Genomic DNA, 24738 nt, shown 5'->3' with positions numbered 1-24738 from the left:
AGAAGACAAACTTTTCTTTTTCATGATAGACTATTAAGGGAAGAAACTAGCCCCTTACTAAAAGAGACACTCAATTTGGCAAAAACTTTACATAATGCAGGTTTTTATTCTTGGTACTCCTATGTAAATCATGTCAGAAGTCAAAATGATTTAGAAATTGTTAACCAAAATAAGGATAAAAATAATAGGCTAATAATATACAAACAAAATTTAGAAAACTCCTATGAAAATTTATATAATGATAAAATATTAAATTTACAAGACTCCAACTTTTTAAAAAAAATAAAGAAAAGCTATAACTTTGAACCATACCTTCTTTCTCAAAACTTTGAATATAGACAACTAATTTCTAAATTTCGAATAAGTGACCACTCTGCTTATTAATAGAAACTGGTAGATACAGGAAAATTCCCAGAGATTTAAGACTATGTACACATTGTGACGTACTAGATGATGAGTTTCATTTCTTTTTCAAATGTAAAATAAATGAACAATTAAGAACATAATTTTTAAATAAAAATAAATATAATAACTTAAATGATATAGATAAATTAAAACATATCCTCAATCCTGAAACAAAACAGGACACTTGCAAATTAGGCTCCTTTTTAAAAAAGTCACCTAGACTGAGGGCAGGGAGTCCTTGATATAATTTGAATCTTTTATATATATATATATATATTGATTAAAAGAAAGACAAGGATTATAGTTCAAAGTGTCTACATTGTTTATTTTCATTGTTTTATATATGTAAACTGTATATTATGTATCATGTTTTAAGGAGATTCACTTGTTGTCGAGTATCGAGTTGCAAGTTAAGAAAATCGAGTTGCAAGTTAAGAAAGTCGAGTTGCGAGTTACGAAAGTCGAGTTGCGAGTTACAAAAGTCGAGTTGGGAGTTACGAAAGACGAGATGCGAGTTACAAAAGTCTAGTTGCGAGTTACGAAAGCCGAGTTGCGAGTTAAGAAAGTCGAGTTGCGAGTTACAAAAGTCGAGTTGCGAGTTAAGAAAGTCGAGTTGCAAGTTACAGAGGATGAATTGCGTAAAAATGTGGAAACTAAAATATTTTAATTTTTTGGTGTAACTGTATAGCATTTTGGAATGATGATTGCTTATAGAATTGTACATAGTGTTGTTGATTATTTTTGTGGTATGGACTTTATCTGAGTCTCTTGTAAAAATAAAATGGACTAGATAATAACTACGTATAGTATTTTCTGAAGAAGCAGATAGCCTTTTGAAATACAGCAGATGGCTTGCAGTTTAATTATTTTTAAATTTCATACATAGCACCGTCTTATTAAACGTAAAGGGAGATAGCAACTAAACTATAGTACATATATGTAAAACACCCCTTCTGCAGATTTCTTTTAAAGTGGGCTTTTTGGGGCAGCTGCAGAGCCGGGCAATACCGATTCATTAGGGACTGCGAAATTTATTGTTTGTCAGTGACACTCAAAATTGAGGATATTAAAATTATATATGTCTTATACATTGGCTAGAGATGAAGGGGAAATGATGGGCGTGAATAAAACCAGTTTAAACCCGCCGCATTTTTGTGTCTGACCTATGTCAGGAACCTTTAGCCTTTGTTGCTCTTGTATATGTTTTAATTTTGGTTCATCTTTATATTTAGCAGCATAGAATGGCGTCTATATTCTTGATCTATCTAATATTCTGTTTCGGGGCCTGCTCAGGGCTCCCTCTAGGTGTGTGATTTTTCGATATGTTGTAGACCCAATGACCTTTAGATTTGGTTGCTGTCTCTTTGACTCATTCCCCGTTTTTATTCTTTATTTTATAAATGTAGCTGTCAAAGATACTATTGTAAATACTACATTTGCGCCATTTTACAGGTAAGATTTAATTGGAAAGTATAAAATGATTATTGCTACATCGTGATTTCATAAGTATTTTTTTAAAGTATTGGGTAACTTATCAAACTGAGTCACTTAGGTTTAAACTTGAGTTATATAGTGTTCACATGTTTGATATTGTCAATTATAAGTTATTTTTAACTTAATTAAAACCGGCAAAATAGCAAAACTCTATATAAATCGCTATTCTGCTGGAGCTGGTAAAATAGCCCCGAAGGGAGTCGACAAAACAGCCACTGTCATATTTTATACGTTGAAACGAAATATTATTCTAAATAAGTCACATACATTTAATTCAAGACAGGAACTGAACTATAAAATCATTACAATTATCATTTTTAAGTAACATATATTCATTTACATTTCGTTTAACATCTAGACTAGCAATAATATACAAATGTAGTTCCCTAAATATTTATGTACAGACACATTCTCAAATATACATAACAAAACAAATTTTGTCTCATTTGAGAGATATGAAAAATTAGCAACAATACTGAAAAATATCTCCTTGAAAAACATCTCCCTACAGATCATCTTTGTACATGCTGGACAACTTGTAATGAAATGTTGTTCATCTTCAACTACATTTCTTACAAATCCTTTAAAATGGTCTCTTGCTATATACAAAGTTTTATATCTTGTCTCTTTCTATTTTGAGATCGTGGGCACTGATTCTGATTTTACATATGACGACACTTCATCAAAAAATTGTTTAAAGATTCATGTAGATACATTTCTTTAGAAAAACAAGTTTTTAATTTGAAATAAAAATCTAATTTACTACTCTTTGTATCTATTCTTTTTGTGTTCCAAAATTGTACCAAACTATAGCAAAGTTTTTGCTTAACTGACTTGATAACAAAGTCAAGCTTTACTTCCAAATTATGAATATTTCAGCTTTTTTGAAAAAAATAATGTATGTGTATGGATGAATTAAAGCATTCAATATTATTAGTGAACATGTTTTTGTTACACATAAAGGTATCATATAGTATCATCTTTCATATTGTTTTTTTTTTTTTTTATTCTAAACAGATATTTCATAATTGATAATACAACTGAAAAATATAAAGGGAATATATTAAGCTCTCCTAGCACAGCTATAAAGTTAGAAGACTATTTGTTTAACCTAAAATATATTTCATATATTTCATATATTTCATATATTTCATATGCAGAATTTCCTTTACTATTCTATTTTTAGGATTATTTGTTTACGAAAGGTAATTTATGGTCAGATCGGTTCTTTTTATGTTGTAGTGTAAACGCATTGGATTAAATAAGATCGATCTCGTCAATTTAGGATACATTATTTTCTTTAAATGCTTCCAGAACTTAACTTATATTAGACTCTTATAAATAAGTATCACATATAACTGTTTCAAATCCCACAATCACGGGAATAACTAAGTTCGGGTACATGCATGTTTTGTTTATCAAATGTGAATCAAACCTGAAAATTCGGTGTAAACAATATTTTTGTAACTCGCAACTCGACTTTCCTTACTCGCAACTCGACTTTTGTAACACTCAACTCGACTTTTGTAACTCGCAACTTGACTTTTGAAACTTGCAACTCGACTTTCGTAACTCGCAACTCGACTTTCGTAACTTGCAACTTTACTTTCGTAACTCGAAACTCGACTTTCCTAACTCGAAACTCGACTTTTGTAACTCGCAACTCGACTTTTTCAACTCACAACTCAACTTTCTTAACTCGCAACTCGATATTCTTAACTCGCAACTCGACTTTCTTAACTCGCAACTTGACGATAAGAAACCCTCTGTTTTAAGCCATTTGCTCATATGGGTGTAAAATGCTTTTCAATAAAGTTTAAAGTTAATATTCTGTATGAGTTTTTTCCTGATTCCTGGCGTACCCTTTCCAGACGGCCATAGCAATTCCAATGGTGATTCAGTTATGATGTCGTTGAAACAACGTTAAATTACGGGAAACAATAGACGACGTTTACGTTTGTTATTACCTCTTCTGAAACTGTTGGATATGCAATTGAATCATTTCAAAACATGACGTCATACAAATGAAACCGCTAAAGTTAAAAGTTTTCTGTCACATGAACCATCGAAATTCGTATGATATTGTATTAAAACTGATTTTTTGAGGTAGGTTTTGTTTTACTTTCCTTACTACTGTATTTTTGCATATTTACTAATTTCAGAAAGGCTCCTTAGTTACAAAAGGTCAACTTTAGATTTGACGGAAGCTTACGAGAAAAATTAAAAATGGCAAACGTTGGGTTTGAGAATTAGAAGAATTAAACAGTTTTTTTTTCTAGTGGTTATTCACGAAATAACCCATGCAAGCTACGGATTTATTAAGATATTTGAGCTTTATCTAACAGGGAGTAAAAAAGATCAGCCAAACACACACCAAACCAACCCTCGCTTCAGTATTTTAATGACTGTATTTGTTCTATTAGAATCGAAATAATTCATGGAAGCCATAGATTGTTGGAAATTTACACATGGCCTGAGCCATGATATTCTTTAATCTTATCCCTCGCTAACACTCAGGATAAAATCGAATATTATGGGCCAGGCCATATGTTAATTTCCAACAATCTATGGCTTCCATGAATTATTTCTTAAATCACATTATAAATTCCACTTTTGGATATTAAAAAGGTCAATAATGCAACAACGAGAAGAGCTTAAATTGTGAAAATTGAACTTGACCTTCATAACACCCTAGGACACACCATATCTAGATTAGAAAAAAAAATCATCTTAAGCTTTTTGTGTCATTGAACGGACATGGTTTAGCCACCGCCCGACCGCCCGCCGTACATCCCCAAACAATAACCGATTCTCAATTCAAAAATCCGGATAAAATAAAAACTAGAGGCTCTTCAGAGCCTGTGTCGCCCATCTTGGTCTATATGCATATTAAACAACGGACACAGATGGATTCATGACAAAATTGTCTTTAAGGGGTCAACTGACCATTTTGGTCATGTTGACTTATTTGTAGATTTTACTTTGCTGAACATTATTGCTGTTTACAGTTTATCTCTATCTATTATAGTATTCAAGATTATAACCAAAAACAAAAAAAAATCTTTAAAATTACCAATTCAGGGGCAGCAACCCAACAACAGGTTGTCTGATTCATCTGAAAATTTCAGAGTAGATAGATCATGACTTGATAAACAATTTTACCCAGTCAGATTTGCTCTAAATGCTTTGGTTTCAGAGTTATAAGCCAAAATCTACATTTTACCCCTATGTTCTATTTTTAGCCATGGCGGCCATCTTGGTTGGTTGGCCGGGTCAACGGTTTACAGATTTCTGTAAAAGTTAACGACAACAGAAGCCAAGTAGTGAGAAAAGCTTTAGGCCAGGTGAGCTAAAAAATCAATCCTCATTCCAAAAAACTATTTTTGAAAAAATTAAGAAGTATGAACCTTGGAATATGGCCCCTGTTTTGCCAATAATTCCGGAACCTTTGAGGGAATTACCTACAAACTTAATCCAAACATTCTCTTTGTGATATTGAACCTTGTGGTAAAATTTCCAGAGAGATCCATTCACTTACACAGCAGTTATTGTCCTGAAACTACAAAAATGCTTGTTTTAGCCCCATTTCAGGCCCTCATTCATTAAAACTATTGGTACCTTAAACCCAGGCACAGTGACTAACCAATGCAAAGAAAACTAATAAAATACTTTCAAAATTCTTTTTAACTGATTAATTATTAAAAATGTTGATATACAAAGGAACTATATGCAAGTGTATATATAAAATAAAAGAGTTGTTCCATCAATCTGTTCTTCAATTAAGTGCAAATACCAGGTCAAAAATTGACAGTTGATGATTAAAATGGTGTTTAAAGTTTCTACAAGTCATAGAAACACATAATTATCTTCATGATATGTCTTCGAACTTTTGCACCATCTCCAAATTTTGATTCAGCCATCAAAACTACTCATCTATCTCCTTTTGAAGACAATCTTCCATTGAAATCTTTTGATATTCTTAGAATAGTTAAACACTTACCTTTTTTGATGCTAACATAGATGTAATCAAGCAAAGATGGGGTGTCATGAACAATTTCAATCTCATTATCATGATAGCCATAAGTGTGAATGCTGCACACTGGAACAGGTTATACACAATCTACAAACATAAAGTCTTTCAAATCTTTCTCATATTTACTCTAATGCAAGATCAGCAGATAATAAAATGCAAACCTTCATTTTTGCCTCTGATTATGATTTATTCAAAACAGTTTTATATGCATCCAAAATTTGTTTCTCCATTTACTGTGTAAGAGCTTTGTCAAACTAAAAGAACAGATCTTTTTCATATCACTAACTGTAAAAATACACAAATACATATGTAGCAGAGATCAATTACTCAGCATATATGGGGGAAAAAGTCCATGGGACACAGATGATGCCCCCACTTGCATATGATTGATATAAAGTTATAAAGGGATACAACTGAAGAACAGTATAATTAACCCTATCCAAATTTGTACTTATTCTGATTGATTTTGATTTTTGGTGTAATTAACGCCACTTTTAAGCACTGCATTTAGGCTATTTCGTGGCAGCCATTTTTTATTGGAGGAAGAAGCTGGAGTGCCAGGAGAAAACCACTGGCCTTCGATAGGAAAACTGACCATCCTAATCAATTAAGATTAGATTGCGGTGCACCCACACGAGCAGGGTTCGTACTCACAACCTCAGTGTTGAGTGGCTAGTGATTACAGTAGTAACTACTTATACCACTCAGCCACCGAGGCCCCTAATTGTCTGAGTTTTGTGGTTATAAGTATTGTGTATAAGTTTCATAAAAATTTATTGATTCAAACTTAATTTCGAGAACGGAAACAAAAAACTCAGCAATTTTTTCCATTGGTAACTCTACAAAATTTAGTGACAACCCCAAAATTCAAAATTTATCTGTTTCCTTTTGTAAAATGTTGTACAGTTTAAGAAACATCAATACACTCAAACACGAGTTGTTGTCTGAAAACTAGAAACATGCTAGTATTATACCCTTTTTGGCGCTAAATTTCTGTATGGTTTGACAATTACCTCCAAAATAAATCCCAACCTTTGACTTTTGCAACCCTAACCCGGTGTCAAAATTTTAATTCAAAATCAAATAAACAGCTGCGCCATCAGTACATAATATGCCCGTCACATTTTCAAATAATAAAGTTCAATTACTTCTCAGTCATGATAGAAATTTATGAAAATCAAAAGGGAGCTTACATCAATAGATATAAACATTTCACCAGTTTCATGAGAATTGATTTTTGAGTAATTGTCTGAAAATTGGAAAATCAACCATTTATTAATGATTAAAACCCCACAACTCGAAAATATTTAATCTAAAATTTATAAAATTCTAAAGGGATCTTACATCAATAGACATGATAGATATAAACAATTCACCAAAGTTTCATTAGAACAGCTGAAGCATTTTTGAGTAATTGTCCGAAAACTAGAAAATCCCCCCTTTTTTAATGATAAATCCTGTAACTCGGAATCGTAAAATCTTATTCATAAAAAATTAAAAGGGAGCTCATGTCAATAGGTATGAACAATTCACCAAAGCTTAATGCAAATTTGTTAAAGTATTTTTGAGTTAATGTCAAAATTTTGACGATGGGCAGACCGACAATGGTATACCTTAATACATCCCAAAAATGGTCAAATGAAAAGTCAATCTTCATGTCTAAATGTTTGTCTTTTATCATCATGAATGACTTATAATTTCAATGTCATTTGGTCTCTTGTTGAGAATTGTCTCATTGGCAATCATACCACATCTTCTTTTCTATAATAATACATTTATAAAATAAATTGGGAATGTGTCCCGTGGGACACAGATGATGCCCCGCCGCCATATAACCTTATAAAGGATCATATCTGGGCAAAGTAAAACTAAAGGCTCTTAAGAGCCTGTGTTGCTCACCTTGGTATATATATATATGTGCATATTAAACAAAGATGTATTCATGACAAAATGTCTTGGTTATGGTGATGTTTGTAGATCATACTTTACTGAACCTTCTTGCTACTCACAATTTGCTCCATCTATAATGAACTTGGCCCTTAAGTTGCAGAGGAAAATATTTTGTAAAAATTTACAAAAATTTACCAAATTAATGAAAATTGTTAAAAATTGACTATAAAGGGCAATAACTCCTTAAGGGGTCAATTGACCATTTTGATCATGTTGACTTATTTGTAGATCTTACTTTGTTGAACATTAATGCTGTTCACAGTTTACCTCTATCTAAAATAATATTCAAGATAATAACCAAAAACAGCAAAATTTCCTTAACATTACCAATTTAGAGGCAGCAACCAAACAACGGGTTCTCCAATTCATCTGAAAATTTCAGACCAGATTAATATTGACCCGATAAACAATTTTACTCCGGTCAGATTTGCTCTAAATGCTTTTGTTTCAGTGTTATAAGCCAAAATCTATATTTTACCCCTATGTTCTATTTTTAGCCATGGTGTCCATCTTGGTTAGCTGGCGAGGTCAACAGACACATTTTTAAAACAATATACCCTAATGATGATTGTGGGCAAGTTTGGTTAAATTTGTCTTACTAGTTTCAGAGGAGAAGATTTTTGTAAATGATAACAAAAATTTAAGAAAAATTGTGAAAATTGACTCTAAAGGGCAATAACTCCTAGACAGGGCTATGAATCAATCAAATTAAGGTCATCAATCAAGAAATTTTACAGTTGCCATCATGAGCTGATTGGCCATTATGACAAAAGTGTGTCAGAAATCATATCTGATATTCTTCCTCAGTCATAATAACCTTTCATCATTTCCGGACTGAACAAAGAAATCACACGACGGGTGCCGTATACGGTGCAGTAAATGCTTACCCTTCCGGAGCACCTGATTTCACTCCTGGTTTTTAGTGGAGTTCGTGTTGCTTCTTAATTATTATTTATAACTGTTGATGTAAATGTCCTTTGGTTTTTGTGAGTCTTTGTTTACTCCTTGGCTTTGATTGTTATTGTCTTAAGGGGTCAACGGACAATTTTGGTCATGTTCACTTATTCGTAGATCTTACTTTGCTGAACATTATTGCTGTTTACAGTTTATCTCTATCTATAACTAGAGGCTCTCAAGAGCCTGTGTTGTTCACCTGTTACTGTATTTACTGATGTCGGCCATCTTGGTTGGTAGGCAGGGTCATTAGACACTTTTAGAATAGATACCCTAGTAATGATTATGGCCAAGTTTGGTTAAATTTGGCCCATAGTTTTAGTTACAAAAATGACGAAAAGTTGTTCAATATTGACTATAAAGGGTGATAACTCCTTAAGGGGTCCTCTAACAATTTTGATCATGTTGACTTATTTGTAGATCTTACTTTGCTGAACATTATTGCAGTTTACAGTTTATCTCTATCTATAATAATATTCAAGATAATAACCGTTTACAGTTTATCTCTATCTATAATAGTATTCAAGATAATAACCAAAAACTGCAAAATTTCCTTAAAATTACCAATTTTAGGGCAGCAACCCCACAACGGTTGTCAGATTCATCTGAAAGTTTGTGAGGGGATAGATCTTATTCTGATGGACATTTAAATATTGAAAGATTTGCCCTTAATGTCTTAGTTTCAAAGATATAAAGCAAAAACTGCATTTTACCACTATGTTCTAATTTTAGCCATGTCGGCCATTTTGTAGGCGGGGTCATCGGACACATTTTTAAAACTATATACCGGATAAGTTTGGTTAAATTTGGCCAAGTAGTTTCAGAGAAGAAGATTTTTGTACAAGTTACAAAAAATGACGAAAAGTTGTTAAAAATTGACTATAAAGAGCAATGACTCCTTAAGGGGTTGACTGACAATTTTATGGTTAGATTTGATCTAAATGCTTTGGTTTCAAAGATACAAGCCAACATATACATTTTACCCCTGTGTTCCATTTTTAGCCATGGCGGCCATCTTGGTTGGATAGCAAGGTCATCGGACACATTTTTTAAACTAGATACCCCAAGGATGATTGTGGCCAAGTTTGGTTAAATTTGGCCCAGTAGTTTTAGAGGAGAAGATTTTTGTAAAAGTTTACAAACGACGGACGACGGACGCGGGACGTAGGACGCCAAGTGATGAGAAAAGCTCACTTGACCTTTCAGGTCAGGTGAGCTAATAATATTCAAGATAATAACAAAAAAATGGCAAAATTTCCTTAAAATTGCCAATTCAGGGGCAGCAACCCAACAACCAGTTGTACTATTCGTCTGAAAATTTCAGGGCAGATAGATCTTGACTTGATAAACAATTTAACCCATGTCATATTTGCTCTAAATGCTTCGGTTTCAGAGTTATAAGCCAAAATCTTCATTTACCCTATGTTCTATTTTTAGCCATGGTGACCATCTTGGTTGGTGGCTGGGTCACCAAACACATTTTTTAAACTAGATACCCCAATGATGAATGTTTATTACTGAAGAAAAGAATGATTTTTGCTCAAATAACTAACACCCAAACATAAACAAAAGTCAAACCTGTAAATCAAACATGTCCTTTCTAGAATAAATAGTTCATTTACCTGATTATTGATATAAATAATGTGTGAAAGTCTAGTAAATAAGGTCTTCCTATAAGTGTCAGGAGTGCAACTTTGAAGTTTAAAGACTCACACTGTAAAAATACAAACTTAAACCCAATATATGGTTCTGTTTTATTTTTCAAAAGATACTATACTAGATATAAGATTGCACCCAAAGAGTAGTCTGATAGACAAGGAATTTTTCATTAAGAATCATTTCTTGTGATGTTATACCGCAGTCCCATTAGGCCACAATCGCACTACGATCTGTGAAAAAAATGCAAATTTTGATGATCGTAGTACGATCATGTAGATCGCAGTAAGGTCGTATCAAGGTCGTGATGAAGTCTTCAAGATCGTGATGAGCGTGGCCAACTTATAACATGATCAAAACAATTGTGGTGCGGTCGTGGCGAAATCAGGTCGTAGTAGAGAGCGCACTAAGATTGTAGTAAGATCGCTTAGGTTGCTAAAACATCGTAGTGAGAGCGTATTGAAAGTGTGATTCTATTCGTAAAGACTGCGCTACGATCTCACAGGGACGTTATTACGAGCTCACTACGACCATCACATTCTCACCGCGACCCAACTACGCTTCCACTACGACTATATCACGCTGATCACGACCATAGTACGATTCTAGCATGCCCTTGCCGTCCTCATCACGCTCTTCTTAACTATCATTTTCATTGTCATTTTCATATAAAATATATAAAAGATTTTGTTTGTCTGTATTATTAATTATCCATTTGCTCTAAGGGCTCAACCATGCTTCTAGTTTTTATATAGATTAGACCGTTTGTTTTCCCGTTTAAACGGTTTTATACTAGTATTTTATGGGCCCTTTATAGCTTGCTGTTCGGTTTGAGCCAAGGCTCCGTGTTGAAGGCTGTACCTTGGCCTATAATGGTTTACTTTTATAAATTGTTACTTGGATGGATAGTTGTCTCATTGGCACTAGTACTACATCTTCCTATATCTATTGACACATCTGTGTCATCTCTGCTATCGTTTACTAAAATATCGTCATTTGAGCTTTGTGGACCAGCAATGGGTTGTAATTTAGGTTGGATTGGTTGGTCCGACATCTCTGCTTGATAAGAATTCGTTACTTTGCTCCCTCTGCCTCTACATCAACCCCTACCACCACACCCAAGTGTTCTAGTAGATTTTGGTGGCATGACTGTATTGTTTCCGAGAAATCTATGTATTAATCAGAAATAGAAGGAATGGAACTGTATTGATATGGAACACTATGTTGACGTTATTGCTGAGAACATAGTAAGATCGCAGTATGAAAGTAGTATAATCGTGGTAAGAACATGCTATACACGCAGTAGAAACGTGGTAAGATCGTGTTGCAATCGGATAACTCGTGGTATGGTCGTAGTGAGAAAGTGAATAGCGTAGAAAGATCTTGACAAGCGTAGTGAGGTCGCAGAATAAGTGCGGTGAGAACGTGGTATAATCGTAGCGGGATCGCGTTGTAGAAGCTTAATGAGGACTTAGTAGCATCGTGAAAGCAACGACAATTTATATTTTCATGCCGCTCATACCGCGACCTCACCACGATCTGAACTTATTTTAGATCGCGGTGAGTGTGGTGCGATTGTGGTCTAGTGGGACTGGGGCTTTAGGAGTGTAATAGTTTTCAAATGACACTTTCTTGGACTTAAATTTTATGATAATCTCAGCTCCTAGTGACTTATTTGCATCTAAACATATTTTATAACTATTTAGGTTTCTTGTAGGAGTTATAATGAATTCTTAATTGTAAATTTCATAGAAGGACTTTGATCTAAGAATCATAGTTTGTCCCAAGCAAAAATTCTTTTAAAAATGACAATAAAATATATAATTTTAGAATTTAGGAAGCTGATTGTAATAAACTGTGCATTTTGATGAGAAATAACCATATTTCTGTCTGTGAGTTTCAAAAGTTTTATAATGGTTTAATTTTATACTAATTAAATTATATAACTGTAACAACTAACAATTAATTTTGTTGAACTCCTGACATGAATTTACCACAACAAGAAGTTTTGCATATATTCAATATTTTAATTTTAGAAAGTCTCGCAAATTTGGAGGTCATCTTGCAGATCCAACCTTAAAATAAATGAAAGATGGGAAAGATAGTTGATGAAACTAAACTAAATGAACTTACTTGAGAATAAAATCAGACAGACTAAGGGATCAAAACACACTATCAAAGTCAACATTGACTATAACTTTGATGAGCAGAAAATTGAGAAAAAATCTGCAAGAAGATCCACCTCAAAGACACACTAGACAAATATAATCAAAGAAAGAACAAAAAATGTAAAACTTTATTACTAAGACTTAAACAGGAATCAAAGAGCTGAAAGCTCTGAAGAAAAATGACGCCACTGTCTCTAATATTGGGATAGTTTTTATGCAAGTCTTGATTTTCACATACCGTAATTAGTTTAACAATGCAACATGTATCGTAAGCATATAATTGATATTCGTATATGTGTGTGTGTGTGAAGTGAAGGTGACAACTGGCTGGTTTTTTAAGACAAATGAATAGGTCAAGACTAGCTGAATTGTACAAATAAATACCGTAGAAAGGCTTGTATATTTCTCACTGGTACATAGTCTGAATCTGAGTCCGTTCGCTTCCATTCACGTTTGCGCCCACTCATTTTCACCCCTTTCACTTTCACACCCTACATGTTCGCACCCAATCTTAATTGGTTTTGTGTTTAATAACTATGTAAGCAAGTGTTTTCTTATAAGTATAATTGTTGTCATTGTCTCAAAATAAAGTGAGACAGCAATTTTTTTTTTGTGTTGAATAAATCTTAATTATGTTTTGGATAAGGTATTGCTAAAAATAATAATAATCCTTTCTAAATAAAGTGGTATTTTGTCAACGTTTTATTTTGTGTTGAATAACTCTTAATCATGTTTTGGTTAGTGTATTGCTATAACTTGTTTCATTGACTTGTTTCAAAATGAAGTGAGATTCTGACTATGTTTGTTTCTGCGTGTTGAATAAATTTTATCATGTTTTGGTTATATTAGTGGATTGCTATATTTTGGTTTCTATGTTTTATTGTTTCGTTGTTTCAGATCAATGGGACCAAGCTGTTAAAAACAATTATCTTTTGTGTTTTTTCCTTTAAAATCTTCAATGTTTTACTCATACCAAGCTATAAATACATTCAGTATTTACACCAAAGCAATTTAAAACAACAACCATAATTATCCAATTATTCAACTTGAATTTGAATTAAAATTGGGCGTGAATGAGTAGAGTGTGAATGTGCGAACGTGTAGGGTGCGAAAATGTATTGGGCACAAACAGACCTGATGCCACACAGTCTGAACCCCCTTCTCCCACAAAATATTAAGTAAATAATCTTTTTGTTACTGCTATCAAAGGTCTAATGAAACTCAGATAGTTTCAAACATTTGTCAAAGAATTCTAGTCAAACTGGCACCTAGTTAAATTGGCGCCTGAACGTCGTAGGAAGGCGTCCCAGAAAAATAATAAAATAGCCTTGCCAGACGTCATAATTATTTGGACTAATACATGAGATATTGTGTATTTTTCTGCATTATTTTAACCAGTTGAGCATTTTACAGGAGTGTTGGTTTAATGCTGTTTAAACTTTACTGAAAAACAAACACCTTAAATTTGCTAATTATTTGGCATGAAAGTTTGATTTATTGAAAGGGACTCGTAGTTTTCCATTTTATTTTAATAATTGACTTGTTTTTACAATTACACAAATTGTCTAATTGTTAAAACAACAGCTTTGGTAAGGGCTTCGTTGTTTACCTTTATACACTACATATCCACGTTCGTTTCGTGGTTTACCAAAATACACAACAACATATTCACTATGTACTTGGTAACAGTAATTAATTAATTGAATAGAAAATATTATATCAAATATTATTGGATGCCGAATTGACGTCGAATAGGTGCCGATTTGACTAGATGCAAATTTAACCAGGTGCCGACTTGACTTGTACGTTTCAATTCCTCTGCGATCGTTTGCGGTATTTTCTTGAGAAAACCTATTTTCCATCATCAAAGAGAAGAAGAAACTGCTTTAAAATGATTCTGGAACGCTTCATGATTGTTAAAATAAGTTTAATTCACTCAAAAACAATTTTAAAACTTGCGATTAAACAGGAAGTTTCCAAAGCACGTGTAAAAGAAGAAATTAACCGGTGAGAGTGGAAATCCGTATATGACAGATATCCCTATAGTACGACTTTGAAAGTAAAACAGTTCAATCCTTTTGTAAAACAATCTTTAATATATCTATCACATTAATGTTTGAATGGTCTTAAGCTTATTCAAACCATATAAGTCGGTATGAAACACCAAAACGGAATGAACAATAACCGATTACGTTTTGTAGTTTACAAATTCTAAAACTGGTTCCCGTCAAACTACAACACTTTGTTCGAGTGTAGTGGAATACAAGCAAAAACCAGTGTAAACTGGGTCCTGGCTGGTTTAATACTACACAATGATGCATAATGATAACACAAGCAGATTCCAGTTTGTTTGGAAAATAGGAAATACGAAACCAAGCGCGGTAGGCAGAGCAATGTAATGAAGTTCAGGTCGGCAGTTATGGAACAATGACTGCGTCATTTTCCAAAAAACCAAAAAACACAGATCTATAATATGTAAAAAAAACCATAGAGAATTTGGCAGAGATGATTTTTTTTTACACTAACCGAAAATAAATGCAAACCCACAGAAAAATGTCCAGTCGAGATATAAAAGTACAGGTGCAGATACACCATCTAAAGAAATCAGAAAGAGAAGATTAAGTATGGTGAAAATTTGTCCTGACAAACCCAAATCTTGCCCTAAAACAGTTTAATACATCATATCCACAGCTACATCAAGGTAGTTGTAAGACCTAATCAGTACTGATGAAAGTGTGCTAGAAATTGAAGGGTGATTAAGTGGAAATAAAGTTGAGAGACCCTAAATAGATCTGGAAACATGAAAAGAAATTGACCTTTTCAAAAGGAATAGAGGCTACATGAAAACACTTAGACTTACAACTAAGGAACTCTTTGAAAATGTCATTTTCTTTTCAACAGTTTTTAGATCTTTAAGGAGTTCCTCAACTTTGTTTATACTTCAACATGTTTAAGACTCATCAATTTCTTGCACACAGCTGCCGTCAGTTCTCGTTAACTCTGACAACCATCTTGGTGCAGCTGTGGATATTATGTGCTCAATTGTTTTAGCACAAGATTTTTGATGGTCAGGCAGATAATGTCTTTTTCTTTGACTTCTCTTTCTGATTTCTCTAGGTATTGTTAGTGCATCTGAACTTTTGTTACATGACTGGACAACTTTCTGCTGGTTTGCAACTTTTTTTAGCCAATGTCAATTTTCTTCTTCATTTTCGTCGCCTGTGAACTTTCTCTGTTTTGTTTTCTTTTTCTTATATGTGTTTTAATTCTGATCAAAGTCTTTTGAATTAAGTGTTACATTGTTTTGTTTTCTTTGTTCTTTCTTTATTTATATTTGTCTAGATTGTCCTTCAGATTTGGATATTCTGTCAGTGTTTTTCTCAATTTCTACTTCTAAAATGTGCTGTTATGGTAAATTCATGTCAGGAGTGCAACACAATTAATTGTTTGTAATAACAATTATAATAATTCAATAAGTATAACATGAAACCATTCTAAAACTTCTAAATTGAAATATGGTTATTTCCTAATCAAATGACAAAATTTAAGACAATTAGTTTCCATAATTTAAAAATAATATGAAAATTAAGCATCAAAATATGTTTGCTTGTGACAAAAAAAATTCTTGGAACTAATAGGCGAGTGACTTATTTCAAAAAGACGCTTAGTTAACGACTTTAATGCACCTATCTAACACACGGCTGAATAATATATCATTCGAAAGTTAATAATCTAAACTTTCTGTTTTGCCCGGTCGTAAACAAATCGTACGGTGCATTTTCTGTTAAATCAAGGTCAAAGGTCATGAATAAACATTCTAATTTTTGAGATTACTAAATAAAAAGCCATTTTTTAATTCTTGTACCATAAAATTTTTCAAAATATCATATGAACTTTATTTAATATGATACATTATTTTCAAATCAAACAAAAAATAAGAGGTTAGATGCGCAATATTTCCAGAAAATTGAAAATTATCACAAATCCTAAAAAAAGGAAAAATTGTTCCAAAAGCAAAATATTTCTTGGGGAATCGATATTTGTTTGCTAAAAAATATATAAATGTATATGTTTAAGGTCATGGAATATTTGTTGTGTAATTCTAAGATGCAATTATTGATTATTGTTCATAGAACAGCCTTCTATTGAAGTGTTTGCATTTGCCAAAAAATCTGCCACCTGCAAATAGCGATCATTTTGTTATTCTATGTTAAGATAACACATCGCTAATTGTCAATATCAGGGAGGAGAACGATTTTCCATAATAAAAGAAGGGGTATTTAAAGTTCAAAAAGAATATCTAAAGAGCTAATTGAGGTAAAAATATGTTTTTTACGAAGTCACACTTATTTACTTTTTGTAATTTGTTAAAATGCAAACATGACTTTGCGACTGAATCGTAGGCAACATTGAAATAATAAACCTTGTTTAAAAACACTTGGTTGTCTAAAGCGGGATGTAAACATACTAAATATAATGCTGCTGCTTCTTATTTAGTTTAAAATCGTGTTAGACATATTAAATGTGTTTAGAAGTTTAATCTCTTTAACTATTTGAATAAAAGATGCTTTGAGTATTTTCAACATAAGCTTTTAAAATACAAATGCAGGTCATTATGTATGTAAAACACTATAAGCAGTTGTGAAATAAAACAAATAAAAAGTTGAATACCCTTCGTGAACTCATAAGATCATTCGCTGTTTTAGGTAGTGATCGTTTTTATGCTGTCCTGTGTTTTGTGGACTGTTGTTCGTCTCTTGGACTTTAATTTTATTTTTTTTATAGTTTTAATTAAGTTTATTTGATTCATGGCTTGAGATGTGGATTGTCCCTTTGGTATTATTTTACTTTAAGTTGCAGTAATGAAAACCGCAAAAATATCACCTCAAAGTAAAGTGAAGAAGACTAACGCAATAAGACAAATATCCGCGAAAATAACTTAATTTGCTCATGGTGATATATATATAGAATCAAATCGTTATCATGATACATTAAACTACAATGATCTACAATTTTTAAACCTTTTACTACTTGAATAGTAACGAAATATACAAAGGGACATCAAACTCATAATTGAAAACGAACTGACAAAGCCGGGCAAAAAACGAACAAGACAAGCAACAGTATACAAAACACAACCTATAAAACTACAGATTGAGTAACACAAAACCCCCAAAAATATTTGGGGTGAACTCCCAAAGGGTAGGCAAATCATGTTCCACATGTGACATCCGTCTTGTGGCTCATGTAATTTCTTACTCGGTGTCAAGCCCTCTTCGGTAGGTAACATTCAAGGCAGAGATGACGGTATTTTGGCTACGTCGATTGGGACTGATCAGTCGTCATCTGGCGGAACAGATATTTCATAAATGTCAACCAACTCGTAGTGGCGTCCATAAAATTTTCAAAGGAATGATTTCAACGTTGGTTTAAAACCATGTTCAAACCACCATTTTCTTCAAATGTCCTGTACCAAGTCAGGCATATAGCAGTTGGTATCGAATAATCAGTTTCTTTGTATGTTGGCGTTTGTTTTTGTAGCCGTTCAGTGTTTCTGTTCTATCGTTGTGTTCCTCTTATAGTTGATGCGTTTTCCTCTGTTTAAGTTTGTGACCCGGATTTGTTTCAGTTACTAGTAAATCGATTGATGACTATTGAATAGCGTTATACTATAGTTGCCTTTATTTAATATCTTCATTGTGAGCAGTTACGCACTATCACGAAAATCGTGATAGCAAATGTTAGTTCTGGAATATTGTATCAACTTGGAGATATATACTCCACAATAAGATGCCGCGAAATCGAGTTAACATTGGGCAAGTGTTTAAATAAAGAGTTTTATTTAATTTCGCGGGCAGTACGTCGACTGAGCATGTAAAGACAAATTAAGGAAATACAAAACCCTACATTTATACGTCTTATCATAAATATTTCAGATTTGTTTTTGTTTCAGAGGAGTTGAAGCTCAATGAAATCGGTCTCCTCCTTTAGTAGTAGTATATGCAGGCGTTATTATTATGTTGCTACATATAAATGAAAAGTTTATAATTTGGTAGTAAGGAGTGTTTTTATGGTTTGATTTATGCTCATCTCTTTTGTCGTAAAACTTGTTGTTGCTCTTCAAAATTATTCTTATTTGATGAATTAATGCATTTAAATAATGAACAACGCAATTTAAGCATTCAAGAAGTCAAATTTTATAATGTGTTTACCGGTTTTTTAATTCCTTGAAATTTCAATTTTTATCAATTTATTTTTTATCTATTTTTGTCTAAACTTTCAATTTTTTTTTTATGGTTCACATTTAAAAAAAGGGTCTTTTCACTACATCAATATTCATAATGAAGCTACAAATCAAACAATTAGAAAGTCAAAAGATGTTTATTTCAGTCTGGAAGTTACAATGCAGGTTGCAATCTCTTAGTTTCGCCCCCTTTATTTCAAGCAATAGAATGATTCGCGAACATATTTTTTTACTTTAAATTTTTCAGATTCTTAAGAATTTGTTAATTAAATCTTATATTGACCACATACAATATTTAAATAGAAAGAAATGCTTAAAAGCTATTTTTTTCGCAGATGGCGGTATTTTGGGCAACTGTATGAGTTGTTATGATTTGCTCTTTGATTAGAAGTAAGCATAATTTTAGGACATTTATGATGTCAAAAACTTCTTTGATAGTCATTACAGGGTTTCACTTAGTTTTTTAAGTGATTAGAAGCTGCATCAGAAAGAGAAATTTGAGTTTTCACACATTTTGTTAACTTTTACTCGAATTTCAGGAAACATGTGCTGTTTATCAAAAACGCGCTTTAAATATTTAAAAATGCATTTGATTAACGACTGTTAATCTTTTTGTTAAAAGTTGGTATATGTGAATTTAGTATATAAAAGTCTTATTATGCAATCTTAGAAAATATGCACTTATTCGTCCTTGGCCTTTGATCTTGATTTGACGGAAATTGCACCGTACGATTATTTTACGACCAGGCAAAACAGATAGTACAGATGTGTAGCTTTAAAATGATATATAATTTAACCATGTGTTAGGTAAGTGCATTAAAAATTTAATTGTATGGTTAAAGTCACTCGCCTATAAGTCCTGCTTATAAATTTACCTTTAAGAATTTATTATAACTCCTACAAGAAACCTAAATAGTTATAAAACATGTTAAGATGCAAAAACAGATACTAGGAGCTGAGATTATCTTAAAATTTAAGTCCAAGAAAATGTAATTTTAAAACTGTTGTACTCCTGACATCAAAGAAATAGTTCTAAAAGAAAAATTCCTTGTCTATCAGACTACTCTTTGAGTGCAATCTTGTATCAAGTATAGTATCTTTTGAAAAAAAAACCAGAACCATATATTGGCTTTTGTATTTTTTCAGTCTGAGTCTTTAAACTTCAAAGTTGCACTCCTGACACCCATAGGAAAGCCTTATTTACTTGACTCTCACACATTATTTATATCAATAATCAGGTAAATGAACTATTCATTCTAGAAAGGACATATTTTTTTATTTACAGTATTGACTTTTGTTTATGTTAAGGTGCAAGTCATTTGAGCTAAAATCATTCTATTCCTCAGTAATACTAATTTTTGTGTTGCACTCTTGACACAACTTTTTTTCAAAACACATCTGTATCAAAATGGCTCAATGGAAAAGCTTCATTTTGAGCTAAAATCATCACTAAGATATAACAGTTTTAAAACAAATGAGAATTTAAGTCATATCACTCCATAAAACAATTTGCTGTGTCTTGAAAAAAAAGTATTTTCTCAAAATGTCACAAAAAAGTGTTGCACTCCTGACAATTTTGGCATCTTTTTTACACATAATTTTTTTAATACTTGAGATTTTCCGAGGATGTTTTGCAGGAATATTCTCCACATCAAACGACATCATTTGGAAACAATTTATCCAATCAAATGATCAGCATGGTTCATACATATTGCTATATATGCAAGGAACCATTTATTTTGACTTTGCCCATCTCTAGAATGGTAAAGGTGACGCCACCAAAATTCAAACTTGATCTGTGTTTTGTGGTAAACATGTATATGTTTCATTGCATTTAGTTGAGGCAAATTAAAGTCAGAGAACGGAAACTATAAAAACAAAAGCTTTTTTTTCATCGTAAAGGTCATTGATCAGTATTTTGTGATAATAAGCATTGTTTATAAGTTTCATAGCATTTGGTTGAGGCAAATTAAAGTAAAAGAAAGTTTTTAAAGAGGGAAAACTCTAGAACAGTTTAAGTGATGCCACAAAAATTAAAACCTAATATGTATTTTGTGATAACAAACATAGTGTATAAGTTTATAACATTTGGTTGAGGCAAACTAATGTTAGAGAACAGAAACCAACATTGGGACGTATGGACATAGGTACAGACGGAAAATGGTTGTACTTACACCCCACCTCCACCCCCACCCCCTCAGCTACAGCAAGGGCATATAAAGATAACCCTGCATGTGTTAATCAGTTACAATATATTTAGGGATTTTTTCCTTAAAAAAAATACTTCTAAGGCCTTACCTCAGCATTAGGCTTCAGTCTCATATTTCTGTAATTAAAACATATAATATAACCTTGAACAATGGTCAATTATGTAGAAAAAAATAGAATTAAATGACACAAATTAATTCATTGTTGATCTTTCTGTTTTAAGTTTTTCTCTCTATCTTCTTAAGTTTTTGCCAAAACCACACGAGAGGGTAAAATAAAATTAACATCTAAGGGCAATCACTCCTATATAGTCTACTCACTACTTTGGCGATACTTGTTGCTGATCATTTTGTGATTAAAGCTATTTGGTCCGGGAACAGAGTTTCGAATATAGTACATAGTATGAACAGTGTTTTCCGTGCTATTTTTTTTTATGGCCATTCTAAATTTTTTTTCTACGTGTTTTAGACCTAAAAAAGCAAGAAGGGGGGGGGGGGGTTACATTTCACTGTAAAAAAATTGGAATTCTAAAATAAAGTAGTAATTAAAAATCTTTAAAATGTAAAAAATTAGCATTCAGAAGCTGTAAAAAGATTTCAAGACCCCCTCAACATAAAACTGTCCATATTTTGAGTTAGAGCCGATGAAGTTTATTATAATTTTGATATAATTTTTTCCCAAAAGTAGTACAACACACTTTAAATATTAATGAGAAAGCACAGATGGGATTTTTTTAAATTATCATTTATTGTCTTAGAGACATGCAATACGAAATAACTGTGTTCTCGGACCTGTCTATCTTTTATATTTTGAAAATAGTAGGCAAAAAAAGATTGTCATTCAAGAGTTAGAACTAAAATAATGAGTCAACTGACAATTTCAGCCCTTATTATAGATCTCGTCATTTTTGCTATTTTATAGGGGTATTAGCTACAAGATATTGAATATGATTTTGTTTTGTTCATCTATTAACACAAGTGAAATGGAATAATAATTTGCTTTAAGCAGCTTATTTGGTTCAGTTTGTCAAAATAATCAAGAAACATTACTGACGAATTATTCACTAGGATCAGTTTTCAGGTGACCTTCAATTTAACCCATTAGTTAGATATTGGTTCTGCATGAATTAGTCTTTATGGGCCATTTTAAAGAAAAGTATGTCACCATTGAAGAAGAAAAAAGGTAAACAATTTTTCAGATTTTTTTAAAACAGAATGCACACTGGCAGCCATGTAATCCGATGAGTCAATCTGTTGTAGAGTTGTCACTATATATATATATAACTCGTCTAAACATCAACCCAACAATGTTAGATCTGTAAATTTGCTTTCGCAAATTTTTGGTTCTTCCCTCGCCGGGATTCGAATCCATGCTACTGTGATATTGTGACACCAAATCGCCTGCACTGCAGCCGTCCCGCTAGACCACACGACCACCTGGGCTCTCAAAAAAAAGAGCTTTCGCTGGCCGTGTGTTACCTTTCCTCGTCAGTTTTAATCTAGCGGCATACTACAGTACATGATATATAAGGTATGAAGATGTTATTGTTACAGATCAGCTAAATTATCTATAGTAAAGGATCCTACAAATTAATGTAATATACGGTCACAGAAAATAATTATATTTATAAGTACGTCTGAGTCAGCGACAACTCTACAACAGATGTATCCATCGGATCGCCATCAATGATGGTGATACATGGCTGTGTACATAATGTGTATACAACTCGTCTAAACATCAACCCAAAAATGCTACTGTGATATCGTGACACCAAATCGCCTGCACTGCATATATATATATATATATATATACAATAACAGCCCACCATGGCATCGGAAACATATGAAAGTTTGATTTCATTACATCAGGGGATTTGTGATATCTTATATTAGCCTGTACGAATTCTGCCTGGCAACGGGCTAACATGTCAGAAGCAAACAAACTTTGTAGTCAGGTTCTTTGCACCTTTAACCCAGCCATCATAATGTCAAAAACTGTGGATAGATTAGTTACAAATTTTCTATGGTTAGATGCTACTTGTCTAGTGTCAAAAAATGGATGGGGGTTGTTGAAGTTAATCCTTCCTGAAATAAACTCTGCAGTGCTTACAGCTACTCACGCAGCTCTGTAAGCACTGCTGTCTGGGTCAGTTGTTACTTCATTTACTTCTAATCAATCCTCTTTTGTAGTTCCTCAAACACTTTCTTGCCCACCGCTCTTCATTACCTTTACTGTCTTGCATGTTAATATTTGCCATGCACGGACCAGCATGATCGCCTACATCCGTACTACAGACCTCCTTAAATTCAAACTGACCATTTCTCTGTGTGCGTTCATCGTGTATTGTGCCCGTTGCGTGCATGTATTGTACGTGTACCAATTGTGCGTTCATCATTCCGTGTGTTTTCCGTGTAATGTGCTTGCATCGTTCATTCAGTCTTAACCGTGTATCATGCGCTCATCAATCATTCATTCTTAATCGTGTAATGTTCGTTCATCAATCTTTCATTCTTAAACATGTAACGTGCATTCATCAATCTCTAATCGTGTAGGTTCATTAATTATGGTTTTTATATGATAGAGCTCATCAAAGCTTATATTTTATCTGTTATAGTGTATGTATATATATATATATATGTTTCGAATTTGAATAAAATTTACATTCATACTTACTTTTATGTGAACTCTTAATTAACTTCATCGTACATAACGTTCATACAGATTGATGACTTTTTTGTGTAAAATTTATTTATCGTCTAAGTATTTCGTGTTTATTCAGTGAATCTTGACTGGGACTGACACATTTTAATATAATGATACATGTTATATGTACAAACAATAACATAATGACGTTTCTACGACAGAACAGTTAAAATTGGAATGTCCACTTAACTGAGCGTAATGGGCTTAAAATATACTGTTGACCAACTGATATTTGTAAAAAATATTCTGTCAATTAAACACAAAAGTGCTTTTGCAAGATTTAGATGTGGGGTAGCTCCACTAAAAATAGAAACTGGAAGGTATGAAGAAAAGAAGTCCACGAGATGACATGTGTTGTAGCTCTAATATTAAAGATGAACTTCATGTCCTTTTAAAATGCCCACTATATGTAGATTTAATGCAAACATATTAAGCCAAACGTTTTAATGAACATTTTAACCTATGATTATCAGATAGCGAAAAATTTATATTTTTATACAAAAACGACAATGTTGCTGTAATAGTTGCAAAAAACATCAACAATATTTCATTGAAAAGAAACGGCATTTTATTTCACTAGTTCTTGAAGAAAAGACGTTTTATATTCATTTAGTATAGATGGACACTGTAAAAATATTAAATGTAAATGAGTAAAAATATGTTTGTATTTATATATTGTGTCTTAAAAGTCTCTCTCCAAGAGAAAACGAAAATGGGATCCATCGGGATCCCAATGAAATCCCGGTGAAATTGTCGGGATAAGCCGGGATAAGCATCTGGAGTCGGGATCCCATTCTGGATAAATATCTGAAACTGGGATCCCATTCGGGATAACTGTCTGAAGCCAGGATTCCAGTCTAGATAAAACGGGATAAATATCGGACACTGGGATCCCAGTCCGGGTAACTGTCTGAAGCTGGGAT

At 32.8% G+C, this 24738-nt stretch overlaps 1 protein-coding gene across 1 annotated transcript in view; it reads right to left on the bottom strand.

Moving 5' to 3' along the window:
• The window catches only part of LOC143063641 (protein C-mannosyl-transferase DPY19L1-like), a 312490-nt gene that overhangs the window by 80750 nt on the left and 207002 nt on the right, over positions 1–24738 (bottom strand). The window contains exons 18-19 of the mRNA XM_076235893.1: positions 21203–21230; positions 5900–6019 (exon numbers count right to left, since the gene is read on the bottom strand). Coding sequence (XP_076092008.1) covers positions 5900–6019; positions 21203–21230 — 148 coding nt within the window. The remainder of the gene's footprint in view (positions 1–5899; positions 6020–21202; positions 21231–24738) is intronic.

The sequence above is a fragment of the Mytilus galloprovincialis genome, chromosome 2 (assembly GCF_965363235.1).
Source record: "Mytilus galloprovincialis chromosome 2, xbMytGall1.hap1.1, whole genome shotgun sequence".
NCBI lineage: Eukaryota > Metazoa > Mollusca > Bivalvia > Mytilida > Mytilidae > Mytilus > Mytilus galloprovincialis.
This window is presented reverse-complemented; position numbering and strand designations above follow the sequence as displayed.